This window comes from Lytechinus pictus, chromosome 16 (genome assembly GCF_037042905.1).
Source record: "Lytechinus pictus isolate F3 Inbred chromosome 16, Lp3.0, whole genome shotgun sequence".
NCBI classification, from domain to species: Eukaryota; Metazoa; Echinodermata; class Echinoidea; order Temnopleuroida; family Toxopneustidae; genus Lytechinus; species Lytechinus pictus.
The window spans coordinates 1,821,833-1,843,102 of NC_087260.1; the positions used below are offsets into that span (position 1 = coordinate 1,821,833).

At 35.1% G+C, this 21,270-nt stretch overlaps 1 protein-coding gene across 1 annotated transcript in view; it reads right to left on the reverse strand.

Annotated features, from left to right (window-relative positions):
• Window positions 1-2,976: 2,976 nt before the first annotated feature.
• The window catches only part of LOC129279628 (uncharacterized), a 35,916-nt gene continuing 17,622 nt past the window's right edge, over window positions 2,977-21,270 (reverse strand). The window contains exons 4-10 of the mRNA XM_064111033.1: window positions 21,089-21,261; window positions 20,285-20,402; window positions 13,232-13,432; window positions 11,089-11,221; window positions 9,441-9,535; window positions 8,651-8,734; window positions 2,977-4,797 (exon numbers count right to left, since the gene is read on the reverse strand). Coding sequence (XP_063967103.1) covers window positions 3,672-4,797; window positions 8,651-8,734; window positions 9,441-9,535; window positions 11,089-11,221; window positions 13,232-13,432; window positions 20,285-20,402; window positions 21,089-21,261 — 1,930 coding nt within the window. The 3' untranslated portion in view covers window positions 2,977-3,671. The remainder of the gene's footprint in view (window positions 4,798-8,650; window positions 8,735-9,440; window positions 9,536-11,088; window positions 11,222-13,231; window positions 13,433-20,284; window positions 20,403-21,088; window positions 21,262-21,270) is intronic.

The following is a 21,270-nucleotide window of genomic DNA, read 5'->3' on the forward strand; positions in this document are numbered from 1 at the left end:
CGATTCTGCATCGGCTCGCGGTTCAGAACCTACTACTTTGGTGGTGCAAATTGCCGGTTTTGAACCGCGAGCTGATGCAAGTTACTCGCGTTTACACGCTATGAAAAAGCCGATGCTGCATCGGCTCGCGGTTCAGAACCGCGAGACAATTAAAATGCCAATTAAGTGTAAACACGGTATTAGAGAATACTATAGTTGGTACCAAATCAACATCCAGTGGATCAATGATCATGTTGATACTTTTTATGATATATCATGATGATACATGTTCATACATTTTTAGGCATTAATTTTCGAAGAGCACATATTTTTTTTATGTCCATTAAGCAAATCCAAAAGATTCACAGGTTGCTGATCATTATGCTTGTTTGGTGGATCAAGTATGACCACAACACTTGTCCAGGCTCTCTTCAAATTCATCTTTTGTCCATATTAAAGTGGAGACACCCCTTCACATCAACAGCCCTCATGTATTTAGGCCCTGACCGAATCCAAAATTGAAATCAAATACCAATAAAACTTGTTAACACTGCAGTGCAAGCTTTACAATTGTATATGAATTGTATGCATTTTCAGATTACCAGATCAGCAATTTGCTCAAAATTAGCTCCAAAATGGACTTTAAAAAAAAGAATTCTTGTACTTTTCACAAGCCTCAAGGACGTGATGTCATGTTCTGTTTAGTAGTTCTAAGCATTGTGAATCCATGGGTTTGGAAATGGAAATTTTTTTTCTGCTTATCAGAATATGCATTCTACTTTCTTCCTTTCCATCACTTTCTGCAAGCTTCAATTGATGAAATATACAGCTTTTGACTTATTCTTGCTCTATTTTATTTCCTGCTTTTTGGCATACATGTAGCTTCCAACTCTATCTGCATTCCAATTATGTTTTTAAAAAATTCCTGACAACAATTATTAAGCCCCAATCACAACCAAAGAAAGATTTCACAAAAAAATTGTGAAGAGTTGTAGGTTTCCATCCATTTGAGTTTTGAATAATTCTCAGTACCATTTTTCACTGCAAATTGGAACTAAAATTAAATTCATAATCTGCTCAGTATTTGCTCATTGTCTGTCCGTGATGAAATTAATATCCGTCTGCGATTATTTTGATTTATGATATGGATAAAATGTATGGATTTTAGCTATATTCAAATGAAATGATGTACAGTGTCTAGTACTCTAGTGAGATGCTTCTACACACTTATATTTTTGTTTCTATTCTGATAAAGAATAAAAAGCTGAATCCATACATATTATCCATATCATAAACTCAATAAAAATGATCACGGACAGACATTAATTTCATCACGGAGGGAAATTTTAAAATGGAATGTTAACATCTACCAGAAAAATTTACTTCCCATATTTTTTCTACTAATTTATGTTTGATGATAGATTAATGTTCAGAGTACAAGAAAATCCAAACCAAATTGGAGTAACTTTGAAAACAATAAAACTAGAGTGAATTGAATTTGAGTGAATTTACATTGTCCGTCCGTGATGAAATTAATGTCCGTCCGTGATCATTTTTGATTGAGTTTATGATATGGATAAAATGTATGGATTTCAGCTATGTTCAAATAAAATGATGTACAGTGTTTAGTGAGATACCTCTACACCTTTTTATTTTTTATTTCTATTCTGATAAAAAATAAAAAAACTTTTTATATTTTTTTTCATCACGGACGGAAATTTCAAAATGGAAATGTTCACACCTACCAAAAAAAATTACTTCCCAATATTTTTTCCCTACTAATTTATGTTTGATAATAGATTAATGTTCAGAGTGCAAGAACATCCAAACCAAATTAGAATAACTTTAAAAACAATAAAACTAGAGAGAATTTAATTTGAGTAAAAATGTCCGTCCGTGATGAGAGGTAATAGCACCCCCACGAATAAAATGGACTATTCCAGGAATTTCTGATTTATCAATCTTCATGAAACTGAGTTCTTTGAAACCTGAGACATCAAAGATTATCTTAAAAGCAATTTTGATAGAAATATCTATAAAAAAAAAATTCACCTCAATGCTAACCCTTAACCGATCATGCTCTATATTGAATCGCGTGATGCAGGTGAGACGGCCAGAGGCATTCCACTTGTTCTATCAATGAACTGACCAAAATTATGGTTAGTCTTATTTCAGGCCATTTAACTTTTGATTGAGCTGGACAAGTACTCGATTAACATACATGTATCTAGTTTCAATGTATTGTTAATTGTGACTAATGTCAGTGAATTATAAAAGCAAAATCTATCGTGGGATTGATTTTTGATGATTTTATGATGAGCTATGATTTAACACATGAGTGAATGGGATCTGCATTGATACACATGTAAGGCCTAAAGGGTACAAAGTACAAGTCATATCGTTATTGAATAAGTTGAACAAGAGATGGCAGTATTACTCTTTAAATCAAAGATACAATGTATCATAGTGTGATTACAAAAATTCTGGAAAATAGAAGCAATATCAGTATCAGGCCAATTACAATATATTATGTCCTAGATACATTCACCATGGCAACAGGTAAACAGTGTGTCCAAGAAAAAGGATGCCAAAATTATTTTTCCGGCATAGGCAAACGATTTATAAATATTTAATTTATTACAAACATAATTTTTTCTCTATTTTTTCAATAACTTGACACAAAAAATAATCAAGCATATATGTATATTATCAGACATAATGGATATATATGTCTGCATCAAATTCAAAATGCCAAGAATAATTGGTGAAGGTTTACGAACAAAAAACAAAAAAACAAATTCCTCAGCACACTCTATTGGCAAAAAAAAAACCACCCAAACAAAACAATAATATTATTTTTCAACAAAATTACATGTAATTCAAACATGTATTTTGAAAATTTCAAATTACACTCAGCTGCGAACAATTGAATTGCAGAGATTAGGTCATATGGGTGACGTGCGTGCAAAGATCTGGGAGGGGAGGACTGTTTTGCCCCCCCCCCCCCCCGACTATGCAATTTCAAAATAGCCCAGGCTATACAGGGTATAGGGATACAAAGCTTTCATCTACATACTGCAGTACATGTAAACTGGAAACTTATTGCGTTTTGCTTTAGACTATCTTTCTTTCGTACATTATGCCACCTACATGTACATTGTGTTTAAAACACGGAAACTGCAAAAAAAAAAAAAAAAGGTGGTTCGAGAACGAGTCTCGTCTGATTTTGAGACCAATAAAAGTAGGCAATATGATCTTTGGACCCCTAGATGACCTTTGACCTTATCCTCATGAACACACATATGGTATTACCCAAGGATCATTGTACCAAGTATAAACTGATGCAGAAATTAAAAAATGAGTACATGTTGAAAAAACACTTGAACATTTTTTAAACAAACCACTAGACTAACAGACCAACAGGAAAAGTGATCACTAGGTCTCTCCCAAACTACTTAACTTTGCTCAGGTGAGACAAAAACAGAAAATATGGACTATACTGTTAGGCTACTTAGACTAAGAGTAAATTTAGGGACAACAATTTGACATAATTTTATTGTCCAAGGAATGTCCAGCAGAATTTAACATTTCAATATTCTTCGGGTAAGGCCACTTTTCTATGTGGCACAGTTCTATAATGTACATGTAGCACATATTGGGCAAATAAGAAAAGGGCACATAATTCAGGTTCCTTAGTTGTCACCTGCATTGCATGTTAAGTGACATTTCTGTTTGTCGATGGAATCAATGATGGACACCAGATACCGGTCGATTAAATGTTTGGCCAGCTCGGATACCTGACCATCTGCCTCCTGTTCACCTTGCAGATCATCAACATTAGCTAGGTCATCATCATCTACACCCATGCCTCTGAAGTTGGACAACCCCATGACAGTTTTACCTGGTGATGTCAAGCGGTTGGTGTCCTTTCCTTTTTGATTGGTCTGTCCCAGCAACACCCAATCATCTTGAGTGTCGACCCTTCGGGTGTTCTCTGACTTACTCATGACTTCCTTCAGTGCTGCTACATCTGCATGGTCACTTGGACTCAGGCTTTGATTGAAACAAGTGGATACGTTTTTGATGAACCTGTCCACTTCATCCATCTCTTCATTGAGAGCTTGCCTATGACCCACACCAGTGTCTTCTGTAGCTAATGGCAACGTAAGGTCAACCTGATCTTCACTGATCTCTGCATCAAAGAGGCATGGGGGATTGGATTCATTTCTTTTTGCGGAAAGGCCCTTGCTTGTCTTCTGTTTCTTTGATTTCTTGTTTCGAAAAACTTTCTTGTTTGTATCAGAACTCTTCACATCGATCTCCTCTTGCTTCACATCTGAAGCCTTTGCCCCTTGCCTTCGAACCTTACCTTTTCTTTGAGTCCTTCCAATGACTTCTGATCTACGACTTTTGACTTCACTGCTACGTAGTCGTACATGACCTGCATTGTCGGAAGAGACGTGCTTGCTGACATCACTACTGTCAGCTTTCCCATTCTGCGAACAAGACACGTTCCCTCCTAAAGTTTCGCTTCGCATCACCTCCTCGCTCTTACTCTGGCCAACCTTACGTCCTGGCATCGCTACAAACCCGGCCTCGTCATTGCTCTTGCTTTTCCTGGAAGTGTCCTTTGATGCTCCACCTTTCTTGCTCTTGACAGGCCTGGTCAGGAAGCCAGCACTTCGACAAAAGGCCATGATGCAGTGAAGATTGCCTCCGGTTCTCTTTGTCCGCCGTTGCTGGACACCAAGATGCAGCTTGCGGATGTTGAGATAGTCAGGACTCTGGCAGTTTAAATCTGTGCTGACATCTTCCCACCTAAAAAAACATAAATGGAAAATTAAAAAAATGGAAGACAAACTGGAACATGGAGAACAAAAAATGAATGCAACTGACAAATAGCAGAGAGCAAGATCGACAAGGATTGAGAAAACAATATATAGGGCAACAGAAGAGAATGTCCTTGTTGAAGCTGAATTCACTGCGTGTGAAATCCTAAAAGCAAATTTCCAATTGGTGATTAATATTTCAGTCACCCCCTTGCTCTGGCCTTAAAAAGAGACAAATTTGTAAATCTCAATCAAGCCCTAGAAAGTTATTTTATTAATTTTTTTTTGGCAAGGGGGGGGGGGGTACTCTATGATCTATAGGTGACTTGCTACCCCAAAGCCAACCATAAGTCACCCAAAATGATCAGGATATTCATTGAGCTTGGAAAGGCACATCCTACGCTTTATATATAACTAGTCAACATTAATCCACACACTGAATGCAGTAGAAATTCAGTGAGAGCTTTAAGAAATACGGAGATTTAAAAAAAGTTTGAAATTTGGGGTTAACTGAAGCATAAGAGGTGCATGCTGTGCAATTTTTTTGTAGATCATCCGAGCGGTCCTTAAAGGTCAAGTCCACCCCAGAAAAATGTTGATTTGAATCAATGGAGAAAAATCAAACTAGCACAACACTGAACAGTCAGACGGCAGGTCCCAAGAAAGTGGCTTCTTTCATCCAAGTGATATTCATGACTTGAGATGTTTTGCATATTTAATGAGCTTGATGCGGACCAAAACACCTCTTTTCATTCGGTCATTGCTGCTCTAATTGTGCATCGAATTTCATGAATTAGGTATCATTGTAAAGAAGAAGAATCATTCTTTCAGGTCATGTGTTTTAATTTATTCAAAGATTTTGTAATAAAGGTTAAAATTTTGATCTAAAATATGCTACAAAATAATTATTTTTACCTGACAAAAGCTGCTATTTTCACACTTTATTTTTGTTTGAGCCCAAATGATTTTTAGATCATGATAAAGCTGAATATGTATGCTTTAAAATGATATAGGTTTCAAAATAAGAATTGGTTTAATCGGGTCAAGATCACACTTTTCATTTGCCAAGTACATAAAGCAGCTTGAAAACAAGAATACTGCACTCTGATTGGTCAAAGAGACCACACAGTGGCAAATTCCAACGGTTCTAGTGCCTGGGTTCATGGGAAGGTCACACTTCCCATGTGGTAATCTCCTCAAATACCCCGGGCCTGTTGTTCTGTGAACCTTATCCAGCCAATCAGAACTCTGGATTTCATGCAAGTACAAAATTTCAGAAATCTCGTCTTGTACCTTGGTGGGAAAAGTGTGATCTTGACCCGATTAAAAGGTACCGCATAACAAGAGTGGCATTATGAGAAAGTACAGAAGTTCAGCTTTATGGTGATATAGATATCATTGAGGCTCAAAATAAAAAGTTTTGCACAATTTGCAAAAGAAAACAGAGGAAGAAAATTCAGTTTTGAGGCACATTTTCAGGCCAGAAATTTACTTATTTAACAAAATATTGTATACAAAATAAATGACCAATATGAAAGAGTAACATTTACTCTATCAGATGGTGCAATAATATTTCATTTAACTTGAGGTTAAAACAGGTAAATTCTTAGAGAAAGAAAATCTCACGAATCACGAGATTTTGCAAGGAGGATTCAGCCACGAGATGATTTGGATGAATCTGGCCTTTTTGCTCATTAGCATAGGGACCTGTGGTCTGACCGTGAAAATTTCATCAAAATCGGATGTAAAATAAGAATGTTATGACATTTTAAAGTTTGGATTATTTTTCACAAAACGGTGATATGCTCAACTGAGTGACATGCAAATGAGATAGTCGATGATGTCCCTCACTCACTATTTCTTTTGTTTTTTATTGTTTGAATTGTACAATATTTAATTTTTTACAAATTTGACAATAAGGACCAACTTGACTAAACCGTATACATGTAGTATTAAACAATGCTAATTCCACATGTTCAGGGAGGAATTAATCGTTTTAAAATATTTCATATAATAAAATACAAAAGAAATAGTGAGTGGATGACATCATCAGTCTCCTCATTTGCATAAAGACCAGGATGTGCATATAACTGTTTTGTGATATTAAGCAAAACTTTAAAATGTCATAACTTTCTTATTTTACATCCGATTTCGATGAAATTTTCAGTGTTATGTTGATTGGATTTTTCTCCTTTTATTCAAATCACCTTTTGTTGGAGTAGACTTGTCCTTTCAACAAAAAGAAACTCTTGCATCCCGTCTATTATTCAATTTTACAAATCCAAATTTTAACAGTATGAAGAACTAGCACATAAATGATGTGGAGCTCATCCGGCATCTCACAATGAAATTTAACACAATTTTAATTTGAGCCCAGTTGACACTGTAGTGAATTATATTGGTGACATAAATTGAGGACATAGAATTGAAATTGATGAAGAAATGACATAGAAGCATTTTTTATGATCTATGAATAAATTTCATATAAACTAAGCATAAATAATTTTCTAGTCAAAATTTCTAAACTCTGTGTAGAACCTTGGTGAACCTCATGTGGCTCTCAGATGGAACAAAAATAATCAAAATCAATCAAAAAATAAATTAAGTATTTTTGTGAGTTTTGAAAATATTTGAATAAATGAGCCTATTTAATGAGTTTCAAAATTCTGTGTTGAAATTTTGTATCACCACCTCAAGCTATTATATAAAGCAAACAAAATGCAAATAGATTAAAAAATGAAGAAGATAAAACATTTTTTGTGATTTATGAATAAGTTTTGCATAAATTATTTCCTTTAAAAAATTTCAAAATTTTGTGTACAAGTTTGGTGAACCTCATGCAGCTCTACCAGATGGAAGAAAAAAAAATTAAAATCGGTCAACAAATAAAGAAGAGGCATTTCCTCTGATTTATGAATAAATTTTGCATAAATTAGCATGAATAATTTTCTACTGAAAATTTCAAAATTCTATGTAGAATTTTGGTGACCCTCATGAAGTTCTACCAGATGGAAGAAAAAATCAAAATCGGTCAACAATTAAAGAAGATGAAGCATTTTATGTGAATTTTTAAAAATATGCATAAATTAATTTCGCATAAATCAGCATAAAAAATGTTCTAGTCAAAATTCTGTGTAGAAATTTGATGAACCTCATGAAGCTCTACCAGATGGAAGCAAAAAATTCAAAATCACTTTTTGTGAATTTTGAAAAATGCGCATAAATTAGCATATATAAGGAGTTTCAAAATTCTGTGTAGAAGTTTTGAATCCCCCACCTAGTACTATCATATAAAGCAAACAGAATTGAAATCGGACTTAATGGCGAAGAAGAAGCATTTTGAAATTGTGGACGGACAGCAGAGGACGGACGCCACGCCACAAGCTCATCTGGCCCTTCGGGCCGGATGAGCTAATCAAAATTACTCTCTCAGATATATTAATATTACAATTTCCTGTTTAAAGACCCAATTATTATTTTGGCAATTTAGAGAGAATATTCACTGGTTTGGGGTGGCTGGTAACATATGGTTTTGAAAGCTTAATATATATTGCAAGACCTTTGTATGTTCTCTAAACAAGAGATTATGTAATGTTTTTCTTTTGGTGTAATATTGTCTTCCTATAATAATCATGTATCACGTTATTCTCATTTATATAATTGTGAATGATGTGAACACGCATAAAACAATAAATGAATAAATAAATAAACAAATTAACGAAAAAACAAACGAACATATATACATACATACATATATAAATAACTTAATTAATTAATAAACATATATATGAATAAATAAAATAAAATAAAATAAAATGAAATAAATATATCTACAAACTTACTTGAAACAGTGTATTCCTGGGTGTTTTCTACTTGGATCACCAATTAGTATCCATGTCTCAACCTCATTGGACCGTAAAGGGTCCCTGAAGGATTAAGAGTAAGCAAACCATCATTGAGAAGAAATCTATTTACATGTTTATCACTCAAAATGTAAAGCCCCCCCCCCCTCGCTAGAGAGAAGAAGTATGAAAACACTATAAAACATTTTTCTTAAAATACCTATTCATTAAGTATTCTATAAATTTTTTGAAGTTTATTACATATGATAACAACATTATATTCACATTTATTTTTTTTAGGATTTGAAAATAAATCTTTTGGTGACTTTTTTGAGCATGGAATTATTAACATTCATTGATGAAAGCACAATGAAAGCAAACTCCCCAAAATAATCATACATTCACTCTTGCTGAATACACAATTTGAAATCAAAATTTTGAGCGAATGTAGGTCAGACTTCTAGGTACAAAATAAGCTGAACTTTAGAACCACATAAGCAGGCTTCACATAATGGGGCTCAATGAATGCCCAAGAACCCCCCCCCAAAAAAAAATGTTACAAAAATTCCAGGTGAGAGCTTCTCGCATTATGAATTTATAAAAATGTTGGGGGACTAATCACCCTCCCCCGAAAGGGTTTTAAAACATTTAATTTTGGGGGAAAGAATATTTGAAAATATGGTAATCTCTAATCCCCCCCCTCACACAACCCATCAAGCAAATGCAATTCCCCACCCATCAAATTACTTTATAACCAAACAGGCAAATAAATATTGAAATTGAAACTGACCTGTATGCATCTACAGCCTTCAGAGGCACGTTTTCATATCCAATGGGACAGAAATAGTGATTATGACAGTGGTATATAAAGGCCATGTTGGAATCCTATGGAGAATTAAATAATAAAAAATAGTCATAAGGAGACATTTTTGAAAAAGAAGACTAAGTGTTTGTATGGAGCAAACTGGTCTTCTTTATTTGAAAAAAAAAAAAACGAATTGTATTCAAGAATACTAGTATACGTATGATACTAAATGAAATGTATTTCTGATTAATTTGTAACTTACAAATTAATCAGAAGTACATTTCATTTTGTAACATACGTTGTAAAGTACCGGTAATACTAGTATTCTCTTCTTTTATTTCTCTCAACATTATTTTTTTGGAACATATGTGACTAGTAAATTTCAAATAATTACATTTGATATTTTTCAAATGTGTTACCTTATTATGCTTGTAGACGGAAAATATTGCATAATTCAACAAGGGCCCTACATTGTGCAAATAGGCAGATGAATTGGGATTGTATCTAACCCAACTCGGCCCGCCCCTGGTACGGAATATACTAAGGGCTTCAAATAGTAGAAAGAACACTATTTACATTAATAATAATAAAAATATATTGTATTTATACAGCGCTAAATACGTGGTGTTTCTAAGTACTTTACAAAACGATTAAGTAACATACATGTACATTAATATAATTGACTGTGTGCACTGTGTGTAGTATTATCATATTACAAATTAGGTAAAACTGCCTACTCCTACTAAAGTTGGAAATACAAAATAATGATAATAATAAAAGCAATGACGTTTATTAATCCAACAGCTGGAATGCTTAAATTAAACATAAAGAATCACCATAAATACAATGACATATATATGTTTGAATAATAAAGCAGTACAATTGCTACACATACACAAACAAAAAAATAAAGGATTATTTGTTTGATACTGACAAGATTAAAGTTAAACTTAAAGGGAAGTATTGTAGAGGTAAGTTTCGAGGGAAGCTTTGAACGATTCGAATGACTGGGAATCCCTTGATTCTCCCAAATTGCTTCCAAGGGGTGAGTAAGCGACAAAGTTAGGGATGACAAATAACATTTTCTTCTGTGACAATACTTCCTGTTTGTCTTTCAACCTGAATTAAATAATGTACTATTCAAAACTCACAACATTTCTGCATGTCTTACTATTTTATTCTTTTTTATTTTATTTCTGTAATTTCAGTGGTATGCATGTATTGTACATGTATTTATGGCATGCAAGTTGTTTTCATGCCACAAAACTTATTTGTTTAAATATGTGATTCTATTTTGCCTTGAAGTGGACACTCATAAATGAAATGAAATAAAAATATTCTAGCTCAATGTCTGGGCACCGGCAAGATTTTGCCTCATAAAGCAAAGAGGTGTTATCTTTTACAGTGTGAATTAAGTGTAACAAAGCTTGCATGCACTTGCAATATAATTTTTTTTCCAAATTTTGGCCATACATGTATATCCCCCCAAATCTATCTTAAAATATAAGGCCTTATCTATGAAAAAAAATGAAATAAAAACAGTAAAGTGAGATAAGATAATCTTGATTGGTGCATATATTATCCTTTGAATGAGAGCACCATAAAACCAAACAACAAAAGGACTTGTACTGACCTTTAACCCTTGTTGTAATAGATGTAACCCTTCATCTGAAGTCCTTCCTATTGTTCTACCCCTTCCATGGGGTTTGTATTGGATGTAAGCTCTTCCACGCACACCATAATGATCATTTAACTTCTTAAACCATCTGCAAGAGATACACACAAAGAAAATCCAATAGAATTCCTCTGAAAATGGGCCCGAAAGCCACTGTGCAGCGCCAGATCAACATTACTCTATCCCTTAAACACCAAACAGGGTAGCAGCAACTCACATCTTTTAATGTCTTTTGTTCTGATGCGGCCAAGGCTTGAACTCCGACCTCCTAGTTGTAAGACAAACTGAGCCAACACACCACTATTATACCAAGTATAATAATCATTAAAATAAAGTTTGGTACATCCATGATCATATAATAATATATTTATATAATATTGACTGGTCTTGAGGGGAACATCAAATATATTGCCAGCAAAAGAATCATATTGGCCCGAGTCTTTAGACGAGGGCAATATGGGTCTTTTAAGGGCAATATATTTGATGTTCCCCGAAAGAAGGGCAGTCAATATTTTTATTATCATCCAAATCAGATATCTAGAGCAAAAATCATGATAACGGTGATATCTTTTAAGAATAGAGTTCTGTTGTGTCATGATAATATCAGTGTCTAGGCTCTGCACTTTACCATTATGACGTACTTGCAAGCGCCCAGATCCAGCGTTGTCTTTATTATGCCGTAGATCGTTGGTGCGCGGAACATTATGAAGCGTATCACTTCATTCGCATCCTCAAAGGCCCGGATGTGAGACCAGGGAAAATACAAAGGTATATTTTGCGTCGTCTCTGCATGCAAAGTCAATACGCGCATTGAGACCGAGGAAAATACAAACAATATACCTATCCCTTCCTGATAATAATAAAATACAGGGAAATACGGTTTTGTAAATGACCAGCTCAGATGTCTGATACGGGTGATAATACATTATATTACACAAGATAGTGAAAGTAAATTGTTCTGTATCAATTTAAATAAGCCAAAGGATGCATTCATGCAGGACACAATAGTCCTCTAGAACAAACCTCGGTAACATATTTATATTCAGAGCATAATATGTCAATGAATGTACATTGACACGTCAACTCTGAAATAAATGATGTGTAACCTTCTTGTTTTGTCCAACATCACCAGGACAAATCAAAATTGATGACATTTTATATGATAGTGATTGCTGTACAGCTACAGCAGGAGACCAAAATAGTGGTCTCCCGTTGACTTCTTGCCACTAATCTCATTGGCCTGAATTCCACATTCGGGTCTAATTTAATCTGGTCTGAATTTGTGGTTTACACCTTGGTCACATTTGCTCTACGGCGGCCGTACGGTGAGTCGAAAACAGCCGTTTTGTTAATTTTAATTCAAACCACCTATAATGCAGCTGGTACAAAAAATGTTAAAACGGCTGTTTTCGACTCGCCGTACGGCCGCCGTAGAGCAAATGTAACAAAGGTATTAACTATGGATAGAAAATTGTGACACAATTCTACAGTAGAGGTTCAATGTATCAGCTCTTTTGACTCTCAAATAACTGTCTGAGAAGGATTAATAGGATATTTGTCTTCACTTTAAAAGAATTGGAATAGAGAACAGTAAATGTAAGAAATTTTGATTTTTGGCTTCCCATAATTTTAACGCTGAGTTAAATTTGACTTCAGAATATGGGCTATTGAATAAGTACACAAACCATTTTGTTGTGTCATACCTGAAGAGCTACAAATCCCATTGGTGGCATTTTGATAGCTATGGTTTAGTTAAATCTGGGTTCACTTAGTCCACACTGTTATGGAGTGCCAATCATCAACTTATTCACCAATCAAAAATTAATCTTATCCTGTTGCAAAATGTTGTCAACAAAATAATCAAGTCATTAAATGGGAAGTGTAGGAATATAAAAATATACAATAAATTTTAATGGATAAACTAGTATGTTATAATTGACACGAATATGGAAAAAATACTATGAAGCCATCATTCCATAGATGTGGGGTTTAAATACTGGTTAAGACTAGGTTTAAACCTAAATTAATTATCAGAATACCATATTTTGCCCACAACATGGTTGCTGATCTTTGTTTCATCATTTATGAATGATCTACGAACCTCATGAGTGTGGCATTGCCGGTGAAAGGCCCAAAGCGGATCTCTCCAAACGGAGGTTGAAAGCCCAGGACGACAAGGGCCTGCTCCTGGGTGATGGGAGGCATGGTACCCCCTCCTAGGGTACTGAACAGGTAGTTCCAACAGGACACCAAAGATGAAAGACCACAGGATTTGCTGTACTGTGGTCTGCTCATACAAAACCTATAAAAGGAAAATAATCATAATAAATGGAGCATATACCCTGGCTTTAAAGGGGAATCCAATCTTGACTATTCCCCTGGGGCAGTAATCTAAACACAACCAATGTAGCAGAATGCTTTATATCCTCATGAAAGAAAAATACAGTTTGAAATTAAACTATTGAAAAAACATTTCAACAATTTTATGTATTGGATTAAAATGGGAGAGTGGTCCTTGCCTTACATCACTAAACCATCACCAATGCGGCCAAATTTGAAGTCTCCATTGGTATAACGAAATCCAATTTTTAAAACTTTAAAAAATTAATTACTTTTTCAATGTTTGTCCAACTTTGTCAAAACTTTCACAGTGTACTGATTTTTCTTTTTACGATAAAAACAATTTTTCATTTGGGTTGGATTCCTCTTTAACCCTATCTTAACTGTTACATCCTGGTGATTTGCTGATTTGTTTTCCCTTGTATGAATTTTTTTTTCTTTTCTACATTTTTAATGTTATTGTCCCCCTCCACTTTACGTAAGATTTTTTTCCCCCTGAGTGATACGATTTTATGATACTTCTCGAGGTTCTCAATTATTTACCTGCTATAGCTTTCATTCTTTTATTGGTCGTTATTTCGAATTGTTTATTCTGTTTTTGATACATTTATTTTATATTCATTCCATATCCTCATTAATTTTTTTCTTTGATGTACAAGAAAAACCATCAGGAGAGACGGATACTTAATAATTCTCTCCTTCTTGTTCTCCCCTTTTTCTTTTAATATATATTGCTTACTGTAAGTATGCTATCCATGTTCTTATTTAATATGTTAGTTTTTTGTGAGCACTGTGTTTCTGTTTGTCCTGCTGCTCAAATCTGTCCTTCTTTCACTCTTCATCCCATGATTTCTTTTCCTTTCTACCAGTCTTCTGACCACACCGTTGGCTTCAGTAATTCACCGTTTTGCCATGGCTACGCTGAATGATCATATTGCTTTTAACTCTATAACAGACGATGATTTATTTGATTTGTTCAGGTCCTCTCTTAGTCCAAGCAGCACAACTCCATCAAATTCTCTAGGTACTTATGATGATTCTATAGCTGATCAAATCAATTCATCGGCCGAAGAGTTGCTGCTTAATCTTGGTCAACACGATCCAGCAAATAACCATTTTAGTAAATATATTACAGTTTCTCAATTTGACAACATTACCATGAACTTTAATTGTGACACACTCTCTCTTCTTCATCTTAATATAAGAAGCCTGAACAAACACTTTGATGAATTACAGTTGCTTTTAAATAATCCCTCTCCTAAACCATTATCTGTTATAGGTTTAACAGAGACTTGGCTTTCACAGGACTCCAACCTTCCACTTTCTATTGACAATTATAACCTTGTTACTAAAAACCGACAGGGGAGATTGGGTGGAGGCGTCGCGTTGTATATTCTTCATAAATTCCGTTATTTTGTCCACGAAACAATTTCAATTAGTAATGATATAATGGAATCTCTTTTTCTAGAAATTGAAGTTTCAGGCGGTAGGAATATTATTGTAGGTGTTGTTTACCGCCCTCCCAGCTCTAACGGTAACGATTTTATTGCTCGTTTATCTGACATACTTCGGAATAATATGTTTAAAAATAAAGATTGTTTTATTATGGGAGATTTTAATATAAATATTCTTAAATGTGCCTCTAATAATATTGCACATGAGTTTATAGAAACATTTTTGTCTGCCTCTTTCTTGCCACTTGTTACCAAACCCACTCGTGTTGCAAATTTATCTAGTACTTTAATTGATAATATTTTTTCCAATGTTGTTCCTCATCCTGATTCATACATTATTCTTTCAGATACAACTGATCATTACCCGATAATGACTTCCTACAAATTATCGCAACCCAATAATATTCACGGCCTACGACGTATAGTTAACGCACGGAATTTATCCAGATTGAATGATAGTTTAGAAAATGTGGACTGGTCTTGTGTTCTTGATTCAACTGATGTTAACTCTTCATATGATAATTTAATTACTTTACTTAATAGGCACATGGATACCTTTCTTCCAAAGCAAAGAAAGAACAACAACAATGATTACAAGAAAACTCCTAGACTTCCTTGGATATCAAAATCTTTACTTCGTTCAATAAATCGAAAAAATAACCTATATTATAAATACAAATCAAAACCTACTGAACAAAATAGAGATAAATATACATCTTACAAAAACACATTGACGAGAATAATTCGCTTAGAAAAGAAAAAATATTTTACTAATAAACTAGAATTACATAAACATGATATATGCAAAATACTTGGAAAATTCTTAAACAAGCCATGAACATAGCGGATAACAAAATTGACATTACAAAAATATCATCAAATGATATGGTTATTCAAGATTTTGGTAACATAGCAAATGCTTTTAATACTCATTTTTCTTCCATAGGTAAAAATTTGGCCAACAATATACCGCCCTCTCGCGGGCATTTCTCAGATTTTCTTGGTCCCTCCAACCCAAGCTCGATCTTTTTAAATCCAACGCATAATCATGAAGTCATGGACATTGTTTCTAACTTAGACAACAAGAAAAGCTCTGGATATGACGATATTAATAATATTATAGTAAAATCAATTATTCCATTCATTGTTGTTCCCCTAGTTCATATTTTTAATTTATCTTTAATTAACGGGCAAGTTCCTGATACTATGAAAATCGCTAAAGTTATCCCATTGTATAAAAAGGGGGACAGGCTGAGTGTTAATAATTATCATCCGATCTCTTTACTACCGTGTTTTTCAAAAAATTTAGAAAAAATCATATATGTTCGAACTTTCACTTTCTTAAAATATCATGATATATTCTCAAATTTTCAATTCGGCTTTAGAGAAAAACACAGTACCGTTCATGCTCTGCTGTCATTCATTGAAAAGGTAGCTCATGCCTTAGATAAATCTTCTCACATGGTTGGTATATTCCTGGACTTCTCCAAGGCCTTTGATACAATCAACCACGAAATATTACTTAGCAAACTTTTTCATTATGGTATACGTGGCAAGGCCTTGGAGTGGTTCAGGAATTACCTTTCCAATCGAAAACAATTTGTTTCATTGAATGACCATTCTTCCAACTTATGTGACATTAATTGTGGTGTGCCACAAGGAAGCCTTTTGGGACCTCTTCTTTTCATAATATACACTACTCAAAAAAAGTTAAGGACCACTTTTTAAAACGTACATAAAGATTTTATACAAGGTGCTTTATTTCTGGAAATACCTCAGTACAACTGTCCTAAATGTCCTTAAACACGCTGTAATCAATTTCACGCATGGGTGGTTTCAGTTGTTGCACAATGTCTCTCGCATCACTGCACATCCTGAAAAGTGGGCCCCGAGGGGTATCAGCTACCGACATGAAGTGGTAAAAACGAATGTCTGAGTGTCTTTCAGGCAGTTCAGTAACGAGTGTGACCACCTCCTGCAGCAATAACGGCTTCACAGCGCTGTCTCATGGAGCTGATGAGGCGATTGATGTCTCTGACGTCCAGTGCATCCCATGCAGCCTCCAGAGCCACACCCAGCTGCTGCAGTCCAAGTGGATGGGCTTCGAGCTGCTCGAGACTCCTCCCCATCATGTCCCAGACGTGCTCTATCGGGTTTAAGTCCGGGGACCTCGCTGGCCACTCCATACGCTCAATCCCCTGGCCCTCAAGGAACTCGGTCACCACCCTAGCTCGGTGGGCACGGGCATTCTCATCCATGAAAATGATGTTTTGTCCCACATTTTCTGCAAATGGCACCACTATAGGTTCAAGGACCTCATCCCTGTACCTCACTCCTGTCATTGCTCCCCCTGGGACCACGTAGAGACGAGTACGGTTGGCGTAGGTGATGCCTCCCCACACCATGACGCTGCCTCCCCCATAACGGTCATGTTCTGCAATACAGGGGTCTGCAAATCTCTCTCCTGGTCGCCTCCAGACTCTTGAACGTCCATCATTGTGGTCAAGGGAAAATCTGCTCTCATCTGTGAACAGATGCTCCCGGGCCCAGTTGAGACGAATTCTTCTGTGAGCAGGGGTGAGTGGGACACACTGAGCTGGCCGTCTGGCATGCATATTGGCTCTGTGAAGTCGGTTACGGATTGTTTGAGTGGAAACAATCACTCCAGTTGCTGCAGCGAAGTCATTGTTGAGGCGGCGTGCACTGTGAAAGCGGTTGCGGAGGCTGAGATTCGTCAAGTAGCGATCATCTCTAGGGGTTGTCGAAACTGGTCGGCCACTGCGGGGTCTCTCGGAGTATAGCCCTGTCTCTCGGTGTCTTTGATTTGCTCTGCTAATGACACTGTGTGACACGCCCATCATTCTGGCTACTCTTCGCTGACTGAGGCCAGCTTCCAGCATCCCTAGGGCTCTGGCTACATCTGTTTCACTTAGGTGGTGTCTTGGCATTGCTGTTGTAGGCAAGTTGTTGATTGTACAGACTAAAGACGGAAAATGCTTTGGAAGACACTTGTCTTATGGCCCACTGCAATGATGCCAGAGACATCATGAAAGAACTGCATGTGTGAAATTGATGTCATTGTGTTTGATGGCATTCTGGACAGCTGTATCTTGGCATTGCTATTGTCAGCAAGTTGTTGATTGTAGAGACTAAAGACAGAAAATGCTTTGGAAGCCACTTTTGTACGGGCACATTGCAATGATGCAAGAGACATGAAAGAACTGCATGTGTGAAATTGATTTCATTGTGTTTGATGGCATCCTGGACAGCTGTATCTTGGCATTGCTGTTGTCAGCAATTTGTTGATTGTAGAGACTAAAGACAGAAAATGCATTTGAATCCACATTTGTACCACTTCACAATGGGCCCACTTTTCAGGATATGCAATAATGCGAGAGACATCATGCAACAACTGAAACCACCCATGTGTGAAATTGTTACAGGGTGTTTGAGGAGATTCAAGACAGCCATATTCGGGTATTTCTAGAAATACAACACCCGGTTTGAAAATTGTATACACACATTAAAAAGTGGTCCTTAACTTTTTTTGAGTAGTGTATATTAACGATTTTTGCAGATCATCCGAAATTTTGTCTTTCATAATCTTTGCTGATGACACCAATTTATTTATTTCTGATAAAGACCCACACACTCTTGTTCAAACAATCAATCAAGAACTGTCTAAAATACTCGAATGGATTAGAAGTAACAAACTTTCTCTTAATATTGAAAAAAACAAAATACATGTTGTACAGTAACACCTTAAATTCATTACCTAACACTATTAAGTTTGATAATTTTCAATTGGAATGTGTATCGAATATTAAATTTTTAGGTGTCACTGTAGATAATAAACTTTCTTGGAAGTGTCATATTGACAGTATTTGCAAAACAATTTCTCGTAATATTGGTGTCATGAATAAATTAAGAATGTTCCTCCCGTCGACTTCCTTACTCACACTCTACTCTTCTTTAGTATTAGCATATCTTCACTACGGTCTTCTTATATGGGGAAACACACATCAAACTTTACTTAACAGGATTTTATTGCTGCAAAAGAAAGCACTTCGGATTATTTTTTCTTCTCACGCACGTTCCCACACTGATCCTATTTTTTTCGAAAACAAAATTTTGAAGATCAGTGATCTTTACCTACTCCAGCTTGGCCAATTTATGTACCAATACAGTAATAATATGCTTCCTTTTATTTTTCATGACATGTTCTTAAAAAACAGCTCCTCACACAATTACCCTACTAGACGTCGCGATGACCTTCATTTGCCTATGCTCAGAACGCTGTGCGCCCAAAATACATTTATATATAGTGGCCCAAAATTTTGGAATTCTCTTCACCCTGATATCCAGCTTTCCCCTTCTCTTAATTCTTTTAAAAGAAAATTAAAATTCATTTTGTTGCAGTCTTACAAAACCCCACATTGATTCCTTTACCTCTATGATATATTTATTTATTTATTGTTTACCTGTTTACAGGTTACCCTCGGTGATTGTGTTAGATTGACTACACTTCTCTCATTCTCTCTCTCTCCTCTCTCTTTGCCTTTCTCTTCAATTCTCCCTTCTTCGGATTTTCGCAGTTTGTGCAGCAATGTTTGTTTATTTTTACTCTGTTTGTGTGTCTTATCTTTTGTTGTTGTTGTTTTGCTTTGTTGTGTCTTCTTGTCTTTGTTGTCTCTGCTCACCTTTAATATTTATTTCATTTATAATAATTATTTTTTTCATATCTTTATAATTATTTTTTTATATCTTTATTTCATTATCTTTTTTGTATTGCTGCTTTTTTTGGCCCATATAGATTTAAGTGTTATACGTTATACTTTTTTTTCTTTTTGAGTGGTCCACCCTTTACAAGCTTTGCTTTTTAGTGGGCCACTCCATTTTTCCAACATATCTTGCATATTATTATCAAATTGGAAATATTATCTTCTGTATCAAGTGTATATTTTTTATATTTGGTTTATTTGAATATTTATGTCATTTATATTGTCTGATGTTATGTTTTATATATTGTTATTATTGCATTGTAAAATTTGTTGGAAAAATGAATAAATAAATGAATGAATGAATGAATGAATCGTCATGAAAATTATGCACATGCGTAGAGCCGGATGTAAACTACAGGATTGTGTAGTAAAATGTTAAAAGAAAACTTATAGTTTATATTTCTGTTATCAATTAATTATGCAAATAAGCGTATGAAATTTACCCTAAATCTAGTTTTTTGTGTGTGTTTTTGCCTTTGATGATCATGCTATTTTGATGTAATTTCTATTGATCTGTGGAACATACATGAATCAAATTGAATAATGAAATAAATTCAAGACTTTGAGGAAGCATCATACCATCTCTTTTGGTCCAACCATTTTCTCTGAGCCAGGAGTTCAGGAGTTGTTGATACAGTCGGTGGGATGTACACACTCTCTGCAGATGGATCGCTCTTGGATTTCACCTTGGTAAGTTCTGTAACACAACACAATAGAAAACAAAAAAAGAGAATTTTCAGACCATGACATTACAATATATATCAATTCTCAGTTATTAGAAACAAAACACTGAAAATGTGATCAAAATCAGACTGAATAACAAAGTTATGGCATTTTAAAGATTTGCATTATTCTGGTGAAATAGTTCTTGGCATGTCTCCATGAATATTCAATGAGCAAACTGATAATGTCATATCCCCACTTGTTCTTTTGTTGTATTTTATTATATGAAATTGGTTTATTTACATTTTTTCTTCAAGAACCAAAAATATTGGACTAACAACTGAGTAAATGCATTAGATATTCATTGCTGCAACTTATTTCGTTACAAGGAAGAAACATCATTGACATATGTATAAAATAATGAAACAAGTGTAGTTTCAAGTAATAACATAAGAAAATGGAAAAAGGGGATGTGACATCATCAGTCAATCTAATGAATATTCATGACGACATGCATATAAATGTTTTCACAATATATTGCTAAACTTTGAAATTCAATAACATGGCTACTTGTTATCAAATTTTGATGAAATTGTCAGCATTTTGCTCCGTGAATTTTACTATATTTATTTAGAAATGAATATTTTCAGCCAGGAGCTTTCTTTTATCTCAAGTGAAGGGTTTGCACAGCAGACTTGTACCTCTCACACCCCTACTTACTTTTTGGTGCTCTCTTCTTGGAAGCCTTTTTGGTTCCTGCCATGTCGCTGACATCTATTTCCCACGCAACAACCCTTCCAGGGGCATGGTATTCTTCTCTACAACTCACAGAAGGAACAATGGTTTCCTTGACGACAGTTTCCTGTTGGTCAGCATTCAGGCAAGCCGTAACCCTGCACCAA